This window comes from Bolinopsis microptera, chromosome 11 (assembly GCF_026151205.1).
Source record: "Bolinopsis microptera isolate Bmic1 chromosome 11, MBARI_Bmic_1.0, whole genome shotgun sequence".
Classification (NCBI taxonomy): domain Eukaryota; kingdom Metazoa; phylum Ctenophora; class Tentaculata; order Lobata; family Bolinopsidae; genus Bolinopsis; species Bolinopsis microptera.
Window position 1 is genome coordinate 554,363 of NC_087082.1, and position 18,968 is coordinate 573,330.

General features: G+C 36.2%; 1 protein-coding gene across 1 annotated transcript in view; it reads right to left on the reverse strand.

Annotated features, from left to right (window-relative positions):
- Positions 1–6,318: 6,318 nt before the first annotated feature.
- LOC134823110 (uncharacterized) overlaps positions 6,319–18,968 on the reverse strand; it is a 31,355-nt gene continuing 18,705 nt past the window's right edge. Inside the window, exons 4-14 of the mRNA XM_063834454.1 lie at positions 18,291–18,412; positions 13,196–13,292; positions 11,363–11,439; positions 10,594–10,711; positions 10,348–10,464; positions 9,509–9,608; positions 9,185–9,378; positions 7,898–8,064; positions 7,154–7,255; positions 6,780–6,896; positions 6,319–6,659 (exon numbers count right to left, since the gene is read on the reverse strand). Coding sequence (XP_063690524.1) covers positions 6,522–6,659; positions 6,780–6,896; positions 7,154–7,255; positions 7,898–8,064; positions 9,185–9,378; positions 9,509–9,608; positions 10,348–10,464; positions 10,594–10,711; positions 11,363–11,439; positions 13,196–13,292; positions 18,291–18,412 — 1,349 coding nt within the window. The 3' untranslated portion in view covers positions 6,319–6,521. The remainder of the gene's footprint in view (positions 6,660–6,779; positions 6,897–7,153; positions 7,256–7,897; positions 8,065–9,184; positions 9,379–9,508; positions 9,609–10,347; positions 10,465–10,593; positions 10,712–11,362; positions 11,440–13,195; positions 13,293–18,290; positions 18,413–18,968) is intronic.

Sequence of the window (18,968 nt, forward strand, 5' to 3'; positions counted from 1 at the left end):
GCATGAATAAACGGAAACCATTGCCTGAATACTTTAAGCTTATTTGTTCTGATCGAAGGTTCGTCAGGAAAAGAAAAAAGAGGCTGGCGCCACTTATTAAATGACTATTGTTGTAATAACAATATTTATCCCATCTGATGCACCAAGTAAACATTAAACAATCAAATGATTTTATCTTATTAATATTATCGGGCCGGATAAGTATGAGTAACAGCTACATCCGGATAAGTATGAGTAACAGCTACATCCGGATAAGTATGAGTAACAGCTACATCCGGATAAGTATGAGTAACAGCTACATCCGGATAAGTATGAGTAACAGCTACATCCGGATAAGTATGAGTAACAGCTACATCCGGATAAGTATGAGTAACAGCTACATCCGGATATCACAAACAATTGCAGTATATTTATACAATATATTTATACAATATATTTATACAATATATTTATACAATATATGTATACAATATATTTATACAATATATTTATACAATATATTTATACAATATATTTATACAATATATTTATACAATATATGTATACAATATATTTATACAATATATTTATACAATATATTTATACAATATATTTATACAATATATTTATACAATATATTTATACAATATATTTATACAATATATTTATACAATATATTTATACAATATATTTATACAATATATTTATACAATATATTTATACAATATATTTATACAATATATTTATACAATATATTTATACAATATATTTATACAATATATTTATACAATATATTTATACAATATATTTATACAATATATTTATACAATATATTTATACAATATATTTATACAATATATTTATACAATATATTTATACAATATATTTATACAATATATTTATACAATATATTTATACAATATATTTATACAATATATTTATATATTTACACAATATATATAGCATTCCATGCTTATGTTAATGTTTCATGTGTAGTATATTTAGTCTTGTGGTAGTTTTAGGATTGTAAGGTATTAATATAAAAGTTTGTCGTCGTATGAACTAATTTTGTTATAAATTTTTGTTATGACTTTTTTGTATCGCATTTTTGGATAAAGTTAATTGAATTAAAAGTAAATAAATGTACACAAATTTTGCCTCAGATCTATGTTTTTTACGTTTTTAATTTTTGATAGAAATATTTTTAGATCATGAATACGATGTTGTAACATTGAAACGTTGAGTAAATTCCTTTCCTGATAAGAGCATTTTTCCTTGTCGCATCAAACGGGATCAATACAAAGAATACATATTGATATATAGTTTACTAAGATTAAGATAGGTTTAAAATTACAAAATTTGTTTTTCACATTAATAAACAGGAACTAAAAGGATTAATCATAAAAATAACGTAATGTAAATATAATGTCTGTTTAAGTAATAAACCACTTAGCTTTAACACCTAAGCGAGTAGTCAATAACTACATGTTGGTAATAATTGCAAGGCAAAGCAAAAGAAGGTCTACAGGATAAGTAAACGGTCGATGGTGATTGGGACCCATTGTAACCATGGTAACGCTGTAGTCAGGTAGTCAGGTAGTAGGGTATCATTCATTACCTACCTTATCGGACATAATTGTAACGGACATAGTTATTCACGCTAAGGTCTTCAGCGTGAAAGTAATGTCCGTGATAATTATGATATACTATCTTACTATTACACACTTAACTAGCACAAAATCATTTTATATACTTAAACCAAAACCTTTTTTGCCGGGACCCGGTATTTGACTTCATATTAAGAAAGTATAAATAAAAACAATAAGATTTGAAACATTGAAAAAATTTTTTGAGAATACGCACTTTCGGAAACAAAATGTTTTCTTTTTGGAAAGTTTTGGAAATTTTAGAAGTCTGTCGCAGTGGAATACCAATATTTCAGTTATTTTAAACGTTTTTTTGGCTGATGTTTTTACTGAACATTATTTACAATCCGTACAAGAAGCCCTTCAAAGGATTTTATAATTAAACAATAAATGACGAAGTTACAGACCAAGAAGGTCGAGAGAAGCAAAATTGAAATTTTTGCGAAAAATCAAAGTTGTATATTTTACCAATCACCAAGGTCGTAAGATATCGCTTCAAAAATTCTTGTGAGTGTAGCTGATGATCATATCAAACATTTTGGAACAGGATTTCTCTCAATTTTGAGTTTTAAGGTATGAAATCTGGCCTCAAAGGACTTAGTAAAATTCATCGTAAAAATGGGCCAAAAATGGCAGATTCGAGGCTTAAAATGCTTATAACTCCAAAAGTATCAGATTTTTTTGAAATAATTTTTACAGAATCGTAATCAGCTTGATAAGATGAATCTTTTAGTACCAAATTTATAATACCTACTTAAAGACACAAAATTTGTAAAAAAATGTGTACAATTTGTACAAAATTTATACAAGGGGGGACCCTCGTGTTGATCGAGCTAGAAAATTATTTAAGACAATTTTTCTTCTAAAATCATTTGGGTGATTGGTAAAATAGACAACTTTGATTTTTTGCAAAAATTTTAATTTTTCTTCTCCCGACCTTGTTTGGTCTGTTACTTCGTCATTTATTTTTTAATTATAAAAATCCTTTGAAGGGCTTCTTGTACGGATTGTAAATAATGTTGAGTAAACCATCAGCCAAAAAAAAACGTTTAAAATGACTGAAATATCGGTATTACAGTGACAGACTTCTCAAATACCGGGTCCCGGCAAAAAAGGGTTTTTGTGTATGTCCCCTTAAAATTATATGTCCCCTTTGTAATCTCATATCACAAAAAAGTCATATCTTATAAAATGCTGGTACCAAAAAGTACGTGGTACTAGTCGTACTTTTCAATTTACGTATTTCATACGTACTTTACTTGTCATCTAAGAATAACAAATTAACGCGTCATGACCAATTGACAAAACGGCAAATACAATAAATGTTATACCTGCAAGGAAAATACTGCCAAGCAATATGGACACCACGTGTTCTCTGACCAATAAAAGTACTTTTGTCGATCTTTGACAAACAATAAGAAGTGGCGCTCTCACTAATGGTTACCATGGTTACACTAATGCGCTTTTTGTGAACACTTTTTTCAGATAATGTCGTCAAATTTATTAGCTTATTGTAATGATCAGATACAGTAAACGTCAAAATAATCTCTAAGTCTATGTAAATGTTCTTTCTTGGAGTTGAGTCTACTATCTTGCCTGAATGACGGCTGTTTCACTGTATCTTCTACTTTATTTGTCAATTTGCTTTCAAATCTAAACTTTACGACGGTTTGACCGGAGTCACAAGAAGTATGTTATCCTGTGTGGATATTTTCCTCAGTTTATTTTTTGTCTCGGGTGGATTGAATCAAGACCGGAAAAGCAAACTTTAAAGGAGATCCTTATCTACACATGCTTCATAATATATATGATCATATTGTCACGGGTGCAACCACACTAATAATTCTATTGTTCGGTTATGCCGTATGCTGAAAGTATGATCAATTGTTTTGTCATCAGTAAAATGGTCGAATTCCACGCCTCTTCACAGTGCAATTTTTAATTTTTTTAATAAAGCAGTGTGCTGAATCACTCTACACTGAAACTTCAAGATTTATTTTAAACCTTAAACGGCAGTTGAAACCAACTTGGGTCAATGTGTTTTTGAACAATGATTCCGAATCACCCACATGACTTAGGCTTAAAGTGCTTCCTTGGCGAGTTATCAGCAAAAAAACTACTTTGATCTTACCTGGGGACCCCAGGCTATTATTATCTTAAAGATTCGGCAGAAGCCGAATTATGTTACAAAAACACAAATATGGTATAAACCAGCGAACAACAAACATGGCAAAAATAAGATAATAGTTCAAAAAATATCTCCAACATATCAATTTAAAATGTCTCCTTGAATGATACCTAGGCGTGCTCTGATCCAATTTATTCAACGTCAATAAAATACTGATTGCTCATTTTGAATAATTCTGTAAATTTAAATTTATAGGACAGTCCTGCTCCTAATTGAGGAGACGCTAATCTCGTAAGCCCAGAACTAAGAAAATTTCCTTGTGATATTAAAATGTGGGAGGTTTCGTGCAGACTAACTAACAGCTGAACCGAATTAAGAAATCAGATTTGACAATAGAATTATTATCGCAGCCATAATAATATTTATGAACGAGCGATCGATCAGTGCCGAAAATTTAAATATTTATATTTTCAGGACCAAATTGACCACCCGTCGGATTTAGATCACCAAATCAATAATAATAGTAGTATGGTTACATACAGGTAATTACAAATCATAATAGTATTTAACGAACAATTGGGCTAAGCTATGCAATCGCTGATTTCTTTTGTTTCCAAAGCAGATTTGGGCAAATTACCCACTTCTCTAGAAATATGAGCAATCTCCGCTGTATTTACCAGGTAACCATGGTAACACTGTATTTACCAGGTACCGCTTTATGTATTCAGCAGCACCATCATTAATGAATACCAATTACCAATATCATTACCAGTACAATTTTCAGCTAACGATATCTCAAGGAACTGGACCCGTACTCATCAACCCCAGATGGTGATATCCCTGCTAGGATACTGACCAAATGTAGCTTAGAAACATTGTCCGAGCCCATATTATTTCTACTCTGGCAAGATTCTTTTGAAACTGGAGTAATCCCTCCTAGCATGAAAACGCAGTTTATTACCCCTGTCTACAAGAAGGGTGACCGCACAGAGGCTGCCAACTACCGCCCTGTTTCTATAACATCGCATATCATCAAGATCTTCGAAAGAGTGATACGAAACAACCTTGTCGAACATATGGAAGCCAATAACTTTCTTTTACCGCATCAACATTGATTTCGCAAAAAGAGAACCATATTGAAAAGCTTGAACAGTGGCGAAGAAGTAGATGTCATATACCTCGATTACGCCAAAGCGTTCGATAAGGTGAGCCGCAACATACAACTTGCAAAAGCAAAACGTTACGGAATTCATGTTACAATGGTTAAGTGAATTCCTAACAAACCGCCTCCAGACAATAGTCGTTGAAGGAACTAAGTCATCCTTCTGGTGATAAGTGGAGTGCCACAAGGTACAGTGTTGGGACCGATTCGGCGATTCTGTTCATTCTCTACATCGGTGACCAATTGGACGCACTGCTTACCTCTCTTGGAAAGATATTTGCTGATGACACCAAATTCATCGGCAAGATATTGGACCTGGCCACCAAAGCATCGCTATAAGTATAAGAAGACCTCTTCGACGTCATTGCCTGGGCTCGAAGAAACAACATCCAGAAAATGATCCAATCAGCAAGCACTATGTCATCCTGGGTTCTAAGTGTCTTCAAGGACAGATCACATATCTAATGCTTACCCTAATCAAAACCATGGTGCGGAGTAAGCTAGAATATTGCTGACCTGTCTGGAATCCAGCCAAGACATAGATAGAGGCTATAGAAAACGTTCAACGACAATATACCCGACGCATTAACGGATGCAGTGGTTTATACTACTAGGAATGTCTCACGAAACTCAATATCATATCATTGTAGAGACGTCGAGAAAGGTACACCCTGATCCACACATGAAAAATTCTCAGTGAAAGCGGCACAGCTGTGGAATCTTCTTCCCAAAGAAATAAATTCCATCTCTACTTTGGACCTGTTAAAATCGTTTCTGGCTAAAGCAGTCTGTTGTAGACAACTGCCTCACTCGGTATCAACATGTGCTCTCCAATAAAGGACGATGGTTCGAGCAGATAATAAATTATACATATATTATATTAGAGTCACATATCTTAGTGTTTTTTTATATATTTGATATATTTGTTACTACATTTATAACCAAAATTGAAAAGGTTATTTCATTTGTACTAAATTTAACAATAAATCAAAAACAGGAAACTATCTATGAAACACCCTGTATTTCCAATTTTACGTTTTATTTTGACCACATAACAATCTTTTGATCAGTTTCCGCTATTTATTCATAAATATTGTATTTATCAAAATTGAATTATGGTCTTGAAATTGGAAATGATATAAATCCCTCGATCACCAGTCTTGTGAAAAAAGTAACAGATAATACAAATTTACAAAATATTTAACATTAATCTCCTACTATACATGTTTAATTGAAGCAAGGAAAAACAATGTAGGAATGTGATATGTAACAGCTGTGAGCTTTATTAAGCATAATCCTGTACCGCACTGTAACTGCACTGTAACCGCACTGGACCGAATAAAAGCTGCCATTAAATTCCATATATTAACTGAGCGATATTTAACTGTTAGTAGTAGTATACTGTCTGCCAATTTACACTAATTATCCATAAAATAGTCAGATATAGGCTGAACACTGTTATTAATTCACCATACTAACCATGGTAACCATAGTTACCATAACACATACTACTACTGTTCCCTGTTAAAAATATAATGTTTAATAATAACAACACATGCTATCTAATGTGCAATTCTGAGGGTCTATTTTATTGATGATTCGAACATCACGTGATCCGTAATTTCTTAACCGAAGGATTGCTACCCTCAACTTCGTGTGCCTGTTTTTCTGTCCACTTGTCAGAATTCTGTATTGCTACCCATCCTGTAGCTGTCTTCGTTACTGGTCCGTTTGAAAGCACTGCCTGAAAAATAGCATGTATGACACACGAGTATTGAGGAACATATTATGATATTATGAGTCTAAAAACCACAATTTCACAAACACGATCATCTTAAGTAAAAGGTTTACAAATGAGTCCTACCTTGTACTCTCCAACATTAAACGGCTGCAAATTGTCGATGACGTAAGTAAGATTGAGCCAGTTTGAGTTTAGCGAGGGTGATGCTGCGGCTAGCAACACATCTTCATCTTCTTCCGTCTAGGATTCAATTTTGTGACTTTTTTTTGAAGATCACGAGAAATTCACTAAAAGATATGAAGAATAAATATGAGTATAAAATAGTATGACGAATAAAAGATATGTAAAATGTAAATTTGAATCCTTCGGCTTCCTGTAATTGGTTGGTTACACTTGTGTAACAATGTGGCTGTTGGAATATCCGAATTAATATAAGTGTTGAGATTTATAAAAAAAAGTATCTCTAGCCCAAAATTATTTCGGGTGCTAGTACAGACCTTGAAGATAGAAAGTCTAAGTTTATCGGATCCGTACGCCACCACGTTCAGTTTTACCTCCTTACCTCGAGCACTCGTCACATTATCGAGCACTTCAGCAAACTGGGGTTTAAAAAGTAATTAAACTAATTGTGAGCACTTCAGCAAACTGGGGTTTAAAAAGTAATTAAACTAATTGTGAGCACTTCAGCAAACAGGGGTTTTAAAAGTAATTAAACTAATTGTGAGCACTTCAGCAAACTGGGGTTTCAAAAGTAATTAAACTAATTGTGAGCATTTTAGCAAACTGGGGTTTTAAAAGTAATTAAACTAATTGTGAGCACCTCAGCAAACTGGGTTTTAAAAAGTAATTAAACTAATTGTGAGCACTTCAGCAAACTGGGGTTTTAAAAGTAATTGAACTTTTATGTTCATTTTTATTGATTTTGTAAAGTTGTACTTATCACGAATCAAACGTTAGTCATCGTTCAATGTTACCACAAAGCCTTTACAACTTTAAGATCGTTCAAAAGATACTAACTTAGGTAACTATGGTAATAGAAAGATACTAACTTAGGTAACTATGGTAATAGAAAGATACTAACTTAGGTAACTATTGTAATAGAAAGATACTAACTTAGGTAACTATTGTAATAGAAAGATACTAACTTAGGTAACTATGGTAATAGAAAGATACTAACTTAGGTAACTATTGTAATAGAAAGATACTAACTTAGGTAACTATGGTAATAGAAAAATACTAACTTGTGGCTCAATAAACCCGGAGGGAACATCATCAAATGTATTATCGAACAAGTGATCCTCTTCCATTGTCTGTAAATCATTAGCCACATTAGAGTTATTGGTCACGTTCACCCAGAACGACAGTTTTCTGTTTAAGTCATTTCCAGCTGCAACAACCACATATTTCCCTGTAAAATGTGAGTTACCTTATCGGACCTTATTTGGACGGACATTACTTGAACGCTGGAGGCCCTAGCGTTCATCTTAATGTCCGTTCAAATAAAGTCCGTTCAATTAATGTCCGTCCAAGTTAAAGTCCGTTGAAATTTTTTCAAAAATTGTTCCATTTCGAACTTTTTACCCAGAATATGACAACTATGAGAACTTTATTGTGCCGTAAGTTAACGACGGAAAGGTTCTCCTTGGTCTGCCGGAGGCACAGAAAACTTTAGCTTTACTAGTATATGATGTTTTCAAGGGTCACTTGGCGGAAAAAGTCAACGAAATCATGACACTCAACAACATAGTTCATGAGCTAGTCCCCGCCAACATGACAAACTTGTTCCAGCCTCTAGATATTACGGTAAATCGTGTTGCCAAGGACATTGTCCGACGTTTTTATAGTTCATATTACTGAGGGGAGGTAATGAAACAGTGCTAGGAAAGCTCCACGTGATGTTAAGGTTAACCTTAAGTTGTCTAAGATAAAACCACTTCACGCCGAATGGCTTGTAAAAGTTAACACTGAAATGCAGGACCAGGGTAGTTTGATAAAAAAGGTTTCCACAAAGCTAGAAATCACTGATGCTTGTTTAAGCATGGACTATTTCATGCACGAAAACCTATTTAATGAAGATGATATGTGATATTAGACACTGATCATGTACACATATTTTAACATTTTTACTGCTTAATGACTGCTATTCTTACTTACTGTATAAAAAATGGATTAAAAAATCATTTGCTGAAATTAAAAAAACGTCAAAAATCAAAAAAAATTCGGATTTTTGATGGTTTTGAATGCCTTCGAGCGTTCATATTAATGTCCGTTCACAATTATGTCCGTTCATGTAATGTCCGTCCAAATAAGGTCCGATAAGGTAAATTTATAGTTATACATGTTACACATGAGTTAAATTACCCCTCTTATTTTGGGCAGATCTAAATTTCGAATCTGAGAGACTGTAAAATTTCCCTGGTCAGTGGTCATAGACAGCTTAGGATTACCAAAGCTGTCTATGACCTTTTAGTTCCTTAGTTAGTTAGCCTGCAGCTTTAAGTTCTTATGTTTTAATACCGCGTTTTTACCCTGGTCGTCGGGCGTAGCCTCCTCTTTGTAGAACTGCACGGTCAAGTATGTCGCTGTGATGACGTCACGTGAGCTGATGACATCACGTGACTTGATGACGTCACGTGATTGATTATTTCTTCGTGACCGTCCTATCTTGAGGTTATCTTCCACTTTACTCCACAAATAATCCTGCACTCGGTAAACAAGTATCCTGCACATATTTAATGTTACAACTTTCGGAATGAAATATTTGTTAATTTAGCAATTTTTGTCTACGTTTTCTTTCAGGAAGTCTATATATCTTACGTTGGCTGGTCAGGGTAGAAGTCTATATATCTTACGTGGGTTGGTCAGGGTAGAAGTCTATATGGAGAGACCAGGAGAGACTGTCCCCAGTGCTGATACTTATGTTACCTGGGTTTTCCCTAAACTCCAGCAGCACTGAAACATGTTCAACTCAAGATAACGGAATAACAGCAGCACTGAAACATGTTCAACTCAAGATAACGGAATAACAGCAGCACTGAAACATGTTCAACTCAAGATAACACAATAACAGCAGCACTGAAACATGTTCAACTCAAGATAACGGAATAACAGCAGCACTGAAACATGTTCAACTCAAGATAACACAATAACAGCAACACTGAAACATGTTCAACTCAAGATAACGGAATAACAGCAGCACTGAAACATGTTCAACTCAAGATAACACAATAACAGCAGCACTGAAACATGTTCAACTCAAGATAACACAATAACAGCAACACTGAAACATGTTCAACTCAAGATAACACAATAACAGCAGCACTGAAACATGTTCAACTCAAGATAACACAATAACAGCAACACTGAAACATGTTCAACTCAAGATAACACAATAACAGCAACACTGAAACATGTTCAACTCAAGATAACACAATAACAGCAGCACTGAAACATGTTCAACTCAAGATAACACAATAACAGCAACACTGAAACATGTTCAACTCAAGATAACACAATAACAGCAGCACTGAAACATGTTCAACTCAAGATAACACAATAAATAACCACTAGTTCAGGCGTGTACCTGAATTTTATATTATTTTCAGGTACCACAATACCTCAAAATAACTATAATCCTGTCTTACTATCACTAATAATATTAATCTCGTTTAGTTGATTAATTATTAAGTACCTTGTTTAGTTAGAATAGTGACTCTGCCGAATGATTTCCTTACTAGATGTCTATTCCCAACAGTAAACATGTACTCTCCACTGTTCGCACTGATCGCTGATACCACCTGATAACGACCTGGGACAATTAATTTGAAAAGATCTTTGTTCATTTTGATATTAGTTTATTGCCTCCAAAACGTTTTTATATTCTTTGTAAAATCTCCAATTTCCCAAAAATGAATAAATGTTAAATATTGTACTCCACCTATGAATCTACCGGGAACCACAGAGTAGAAGTCGAAGTCGCTAAGTTTCACCCACTGGTCCTGGCGATATTGGTACATTTCACTGTAATCAGGAACCACGTCACACTCTACTTCTACCTGGACAAATTGTGTGATCAACAAATAAAACTCTACTTCCACCTGAAATTGTGTGATCAACAAATAGAACTCTACTTCTACCTGGAATTGTGTGATCAACAAATAGAACTCTACTTCTACCTGGACAAATTGTGTGATCAACAAATAGAACTCTACTTCCACCTGGAATTGTGTGATCAACAAATAGAACTCTACTTCCACCTGAAATTGTGTGATCAACAAATAAAACTCTACTTCCACCTGAAATTGTGTGATCAACAAATAGAACTCTACTTCCACTTGAAATTGTGTGATCAACAAATAGAACTCTACTTCTACCTGGAATTGTGTGATCAACAAATAGAACTCTACTTCTACCTGAAATTGTGTGATCAACAAATAAAACTCTACTTCTACCTGGAATTGTGTGATCAACAAATAGAACTCTACTTCCACCTGGAATTGTGTGATCAACAAATAGAACTCTACTTCTACCTGGAATTGTGTAATCAACAAATAGAACTCTACTTCCACCTGGAATTGTGTGATCAACAAATAAAACTCTACTTCTACCTGGAATTGTGTGATCAACAAATAGAACTCTACTTCTACCTGGAATTGTGTAATCAACAAATAAAACTCTACTTCTACCTACACACATTGTAACTAAACCTCTAGGACTAAGAACTCTCCGTTTTTTACTTCTGTTTTCTTTTCAAGCCCACGTATTATCTCCAATCTTGGCTCCCCTGTAATAATTATATATATATATATATTTATCCGTACCATTTTACTGGCCTCCAAATCAGCATATAAAAATAAAAAAATTGGCCAAGGAATAGGAATTTTAGGGTTCCTAGTTACTGTAATAGGTAAGTAAGTATCCCCTGTAAGTATCTCCATGTACACAAATTCCGAATTCTTGCTTTCGGTACACAATTAAATAGACATTGTTTGGGTGATCAATTCAAATATATACATTATAGAAATATATAAATAGTTCGACAGAGTATCAATATTCAGAAGTAGGCCACAGTTTCTAGCAGATTATCTCCATGTCTACCTAAACCTCCGTTAGGGCTGGTTGAGTTCATGCTATCCAAAGAAACTCTCGTTACAACAGGATGATCCTCTGTAAGGGTACTAGGATGAAGGATATCTACAGTGGAGATCTTCTGAGGCTGTGTAGGTAGGAGTGGAGTAGGTCCGGTCTGTAATATCGAAGACTAGTTTAGGGACGGTGTTATCCGAGTTAACTCTGAAGGTAGGATTGCAGGTTGAAGTAGCAGAGACAGAGTAGGCGAATGTTGCGGAGACAACATGATGATTGGGTACGGTACGATTTGCTGACATTTCCGTTATATATGTGGTATTTTCAGAGATATTGGAAGGCTCAGGTTGGTATGGAGAGTTGATGTAGTCGTCCTCGATGAAGCCACTGTTTAGGAAAAGCTGTTTGTTGACGATCTGACTTCTCTTATACATGGTCTGGAAGTTATGCGGAGGGTGGGAGTGGTGAGGTCGTCTGGAGGAGGACTTCTTGGATTTGGAAGCAGTGAGGATCATAGAGTGGTTGTGGGCTGGAAAGGGTAGAAAGAAGATGGCTGACAGGAACTCTTGGAAGGGTAGCACTGCCCCATTGTACTAGTTATTTACAAAAATGTAGTGTTTATTAGAGATGATGTACTAGATGGTGATTGATATGCCGTATGTCGAGGTGGATGTAATATATACTCAAGGTTTTGACACCACTTTCTCCTTTGCCTCGAGGGTGAAGCACGGTAGTGTGATCAGAGAACATTAACAAGCACTGAGCCCTGACACTTGACACCCATAATAATCGGTCACTGAAGTGGATCACATCGCATCTTGATGGATAGGTAATACGATCAGCTTCTTGGTAAGCACTAAGCAAGTAGCAGTCTACTGTGCATATTATTATGGAGCACAGTTAAATTACGACTACATCAATAGTTTTGAAATCGAGTGTGTCCTAAAGACTAATTTAAGTTTTGAACAGTCGATGCAATAAATAGCGTAAATTAATTAAGAGCAAAGTTTAATTGAGAAATGAAAACTCGTTTAATCTCTAATTAAATACTAACTGGTTCGCTGAGTAACGTTAACATGGGAACGTGTCTCTTCCCTGGCTATGGTAACCATGGTAACAACATTAGTAACCATGGTAACTAATTAAATACTAACTGGTTCGCTGAGTAACGTTAACATGGGAACGTGTCTCTTCCCTGGCTATGGTAACCATGGTAACAACATTAGTAACCATGGTAACTGATTAAATACTAACTGGTTCGCTGAGTAATGTTAACATGGGAACGTGTCTCTTCCCTGGCTATGGTAACCATGGTAACAACATTAGTAACCATGGTAACTGATTAAATACTAACTGGTTCGCTGAGTAATGTTAACATGGGAACGTGTCTCTTCCCTGGCTATGGTAACCATGGTAACAACATTAGTAACCATGGTAACTGATTAAATACTAACTGGTTCGCTGAGTAACGTTAACATGGGAACGTGTCTCTTCCCTGGCTATACTGTTTTCAAATGTGGCTATGTAAACTCCGCTGTCCCCCAGTCCTACCTGAGAGGATTTATCATAATAGGAAGTGTCACAGTGCTGTAACATACCTTATCATGATAGGAAGTGTCACAGTGCTGTAACATACCTTATCATGATAGGAAGTGTCACAGTGCTGCAACATACCTTATCATGATAGGAAGTATCACAGTGCTGTAACATACCTTATCATGATAGGAAGTGTCACAGTGCTGTAACATACCTTATCATGATAGGAAGTGTCACAGTGCTGTAACATACCTTATCATGATAGGAAGTATCACAGTGCTGTAACATACCTTATCGTGATAGGAAGTGTCACAGTGCTCTAACATACCTTATCGTGATAGGAAGTGTCACAGTGCTGTAACATACCTTATCATGATAGGAAGTGTCACAGTGCTGTAACATACCTTATCATGATAGGAAGTGTCACAGTGCTGTAACATACCTTATCATGATAGGAAGTGTCACAGTGCTGTAACATACCTTATCATGATAGGAAGTGTCACAGTGCTGTAACATACCTTATCATGATAGGAAGTATCACAGTGCTGTAACATACCTTATCGTGATAGGAAGTGTCACAGTGCTCTAACATACCTTATCGTGATAGGAAGTGTCACAGTGCTGTAACATACCTTATCATGATAGGAAGTGTCACAGTGCTGTAACATACCTTATCATGATAGGAAGTGTCACAGTGCTGTAACATACCTTATCATGATAGGAAGTGTCACAGTGCTGTAACATACCTTATCATGATAGGAAGTGTCACAGTGCTGTAACATACCTTATCATGATAGGAAGTGTCACAGTGCTGTAACATACCTTATCATGATAGGAAGTGTCACAGTGCTGTAACATACCTTATCATGATAGGAAGTGTCACAGTGCTGTAACATACCTTATCATGATAGGAAGTGTCACAGTGCTGTAACATACCTTATCATGATAGGAAGTGTCACAGTGCTGTAACATACCTTATCATGATAGGAAGTGTCACAGTGCTGTAACATACCTTATCATGATAGGAAGTGTCACAGTGCTGTAACATACCTTATCATGATAGGAAGTGTCACAGTGCTGTAACATACCTTATCATGATAGGAAGTGTCACAGTGCTGTAACATACCTTATCATGATAGGAAGTGTCACAGTGCTGTAACATACCTTATCATGATAGGAAGTGTCACAGTGCTGTAACATACCTTATCATGATAGGAAGTGTCACAGTGCTGTAACATACCTTATCATGATAGGAAGTGTCACAGTGCTGTAACGTACCTTATCATGATAGGAAGTGTCACAGTGCTGTAACATACCTTATCATGATAGGAAGTGTCACAGTGCTGTAACATACCTTATCATGATAGGAAGTGTCACAGTGCTGTAACATACCTTATCATGATAGGAAGTGTCACAGTGCTGTAACATACCTTATCATGATAGGAAGTGTCACAGTGCTGTAACATACCTTATCATGATAGGAAGTGTCACAGTGCTGTAACATACCTTATCATGATAGGAAGTGTCACAGTGCTGTAACATACCTTATCATGATAGGAAGTGTCACAGTGCTGTAACATACCTTATCATGATAGGAAGTGTCACAGTGCTGTAACATACCTTATCATGATAGGAAGTGTCACAGTGCTGTAACATACCTTATCATGATAGGAAGTGTCACAGTGCTGTAACATACCTTATCATGATAGGAAGTGTCACAGTGCTGTAACATACCTTATCATGATAGGAAGTGTCACAGTGCTGTAACATACCTTATCATGATAGGAAGTGTCACAGTGCTGTAACATACCTTATCATGATAGGAAGTGTCACAGTGCTGTAACATACCTTATCATGATAGGAAGTGTCACAGTGCTGTAACATACCTTATCATGATAGGAAGTGTCACAGTGCTGTAACATACCTTATCATGATAGGAAGTGTCACAGTGCTGTAACATACCTTATCATGATAGGAAGTGTCACAGTGCTGTAACATACCTTATCATGATAGGAAGTATCACAGTGCTGTAACATACCTTATCATGATAGGAAGTGTCACAGTGCTGTAACATACCTTATCATGATAGGAAGTATCACAGTGCTGTAACGTACCTTATCATGATAGGAAGTGTCACAGTGCTGTAACGTACCTTATCATGATAGGAAGTGTCACAGTGCTGTAACATACCTTATCATGATAGGAAGTGTCACAGTGCTGTAACATACCTTATCATGATAGGAAGTGTCACAGTGCTGTAACATACCTTATCATGATAGGAAGTGTCACAGTGCTGTAACATACCTTATCATGATAGGAAGTGTCACAGTGCTGCAACATACCTTATCATGAGAGGAAGTGTCACAGTGCTGTAACATACCTTATCATGATAGGAAGTGTCACAGTGCTGTAACATACCTCATCATGATAGGAAGTGTCACAGTGCTGTAACATACCTTATCATGATAGGAAGTGTCACAGTGCTGTAACATACCTTATCATGATAGGAAGTATCACAGTGCTGTAACATACCTTATCATGATAGGAAGTGTCACAGTGCTGTAACATACCTTATCATGATAGGAAGTGTCACAGTGCTGTAACATACCTTATCATGATAGGAAGTGTCACAGTGCTGTAACATACCTTATCATGATAGGAAGTATCACAGTGCTGTAACATACCTTATCATGATAGGAAGTGTCACAGTGCTGTAACATACCTTATCATGATAGGAAGTGTCACAGTGCTGTAACATACCTTATCATGATAGGAAGTGTCACAGTGCTGTAACATACCTTATCATGATAGGAAGTATCACAGTGCTGTAACGTACCTTATCATGATAGGAAGTGTCACAGTGCTGTAACGTACCTTATCATGATAGGAAGTGTCACAGTGCTGTAACATACCTTATCATGATAGGAAGTGTCACAGTGCTGTAACATACCTTATCATGATAGGAAGTGTCACAGTGCTGTAACATACCTTATCATGATAGGAAGTGTCACAGTGCTGTAACATACCTTATCATGATAGGAAGTGTCACAGTGCTGCAACATACCTTATCATGAGAGGAAGTGTCACAGTGCTGTAACATACCTTATCATGATAGGAAGTGTCACAGTGCTGTAACATACCTCATCATGATAGGAAGTGTCACAGTGCTGTAACATACCTTATCATGATAGGAAGTGTCACAGTGCTGTAACATACCTTATCATGATAGGAAGTATCACAGTGCTGTAACATACCTTATCATGATAGGAAGTGTCACAGTGCTGTAACATACCTTATCATGATAGGAAGTGTCACAGTGCTGTAACATACCTTATCATGATAGGAAGTGTCACAGTGCTGTAACATACCTTATCATGATAGGAAGTGTCACAGTGCTGTAACATACCTTATCATGATAGGAAGTGTCACAGTGCTGTAACATACCTTATCATGATAGGAAGTGTCACAGTGCTGTAACATACCTTATCATGATAGGAAGTATCACAGTGCTGTAACATACCTTATCATGATAGGAAGTGTCACAGTGCTGTAACATACCTTATCATGATAGGAAGTGTCACAGTGCTGTAACATACCTTATCATGATAGGAAGTGTCACAGTGCTGTAACATACCTTATCATGATAGGAAGTGTCACAGTGCTGTAACATACCTTATCATGATAGGAAGTATCACAGTGCTGTAACATACCTTATCATGATAGGAAGTATCACAGTGCTGTAACATACCTTATCGTGATAGGAAGTGTCACAGTGCTCTAACATACCTTATCGTGATAGGAAGTGTCACAGTGCTGTAACATACCTTATCATGATAGGAAGTGTCACAGTGCTGTAACATACCTTATCATGATAGGAAGTGTCACAGTGCTGTAACATACCTTATCATGATAGGAAGTGTCACAGTGCTGTAACATACCTTATCATGATAGGAAGTGTCACAGTGCTGTAACATACCTTATCATGATAGGAAGTGTCACAGTGCTGTAACATACCTTATCATGATAGGAAGTGTCACAGTGCTGTAACATACCTTATCATGATAGGAAGTGTCACAGTGCTGTAACGTACCTTATCATGATAGGAAGTGTCACAGTGCTGTAACATACCTTATCATGATAGGAAGTGTCACAGTGCTGTAACATACCTTATCATGATAGGAAGTGTCACAGTGCTGTAACATACCTTATCATGATAGGAAGTGTCACAGTGCTGTAACATACCTTATCATGATAGGAAGTGTCACAGTGCTGTAACATACCTTATCATGATAGGAAGTGTCACAGTGCTGTAACATACCTTATCATGATAGGAAGTGTCACAGTGCTGTAACATACCTTATCATGATAGGAAGTGTCACAGTGCTGTAACATACCTTATCATGATAGGAAGTGTCACAGTGCTGTAACATACCTTATCATGATAGGAAGTGTCACAGTGCTGTAACATACCTTATCATGATAGGAAGTGTCACAGTGCTGTAACATACCTTATCATGATAGGAAGTGTCACAGTGCTGTAACATACCTTATCATGATAGGAAGTGTCACAGTGCTGTAACATACCTTATCATGATAGGAAGTGTCACAGTGCTGTAACATACCTTATCATGATAGGAAGTGTCACAGTGCTGTAACATACCTTATCATGATAGGAAGTGTCACAGTGCTGTAACATACCTTATCATGATAGGAAGTTTCACAGTGCTGTAACATACCTTATCATGATAGGAAGTGTCACAGTGCTGTAACATACCTTATCATGATAGGAAGTGTCACAGTGCTGTAACGTACCTTATCATGATAGGAAGTGTCACAGTGCTGTAACATACCTTATCGGACTTTTGAAAGGAAATTAATTGGACGCTGGAGGTACTAGCGTTCATTTAAATGTCCGTTCAAATAAATTCCTGTAGGGTAGTGAAATTATATACTGATCATGAATGCCTTCGAGCTTTTATTTTAATGTCCGGTCAAATAAATAATAATAATAACTTCAGGTATGTGGTAAGATACGATGATAGTTCCATCTTCACCCTCCAGCACTGTCGAGTCTAGCAGTTTCCTCCCTCCCTCACCCCTTGAGAATTCTATCCTGGCTCGTGGACTGGGATTTCCTGGAAGTTATGTGTCATCACATTATTTTCAATTGTGGTTAAAAAACATAGCTATGATTGAATATCGTAAGCGGTATGGTTAATTGTTTTGTTTTATACAGATGGTACAAATACTGACCCTGAGCTCTTGCTTCTTACAGTAGCAACATTAGTAACCATGGTAACTACAAATACTGACCCTGAGCTCTTGCTTCTAACAGTAGCAACATTAGTAACCATGGTAACTACAAATACTGACCCTGAGCTCTTGCTTCTAACAGTAGCAACATTAGTAACCATGGTAACTACAAATACTGACCCTGAGCTCTTGCTTCTAACAGTAGCAAAATTAGTAATCATGGTAACTACAAATACTGACCCTGAGCTCTTGCTTCTAACATTAGCAACATTAGTAACAATGGTAACTACAAATACTGACCCTGAGCTCTTGCTTTTAACAGTAGCAACATTAGTGACCATGGTAACTACAAATACTGACCCTGAGCTCTTGCTTCTAACAGTAGCAACATTAGTAACCATGGTAACTACAAATACTGACCCTGAGCTCTTGCTTCTA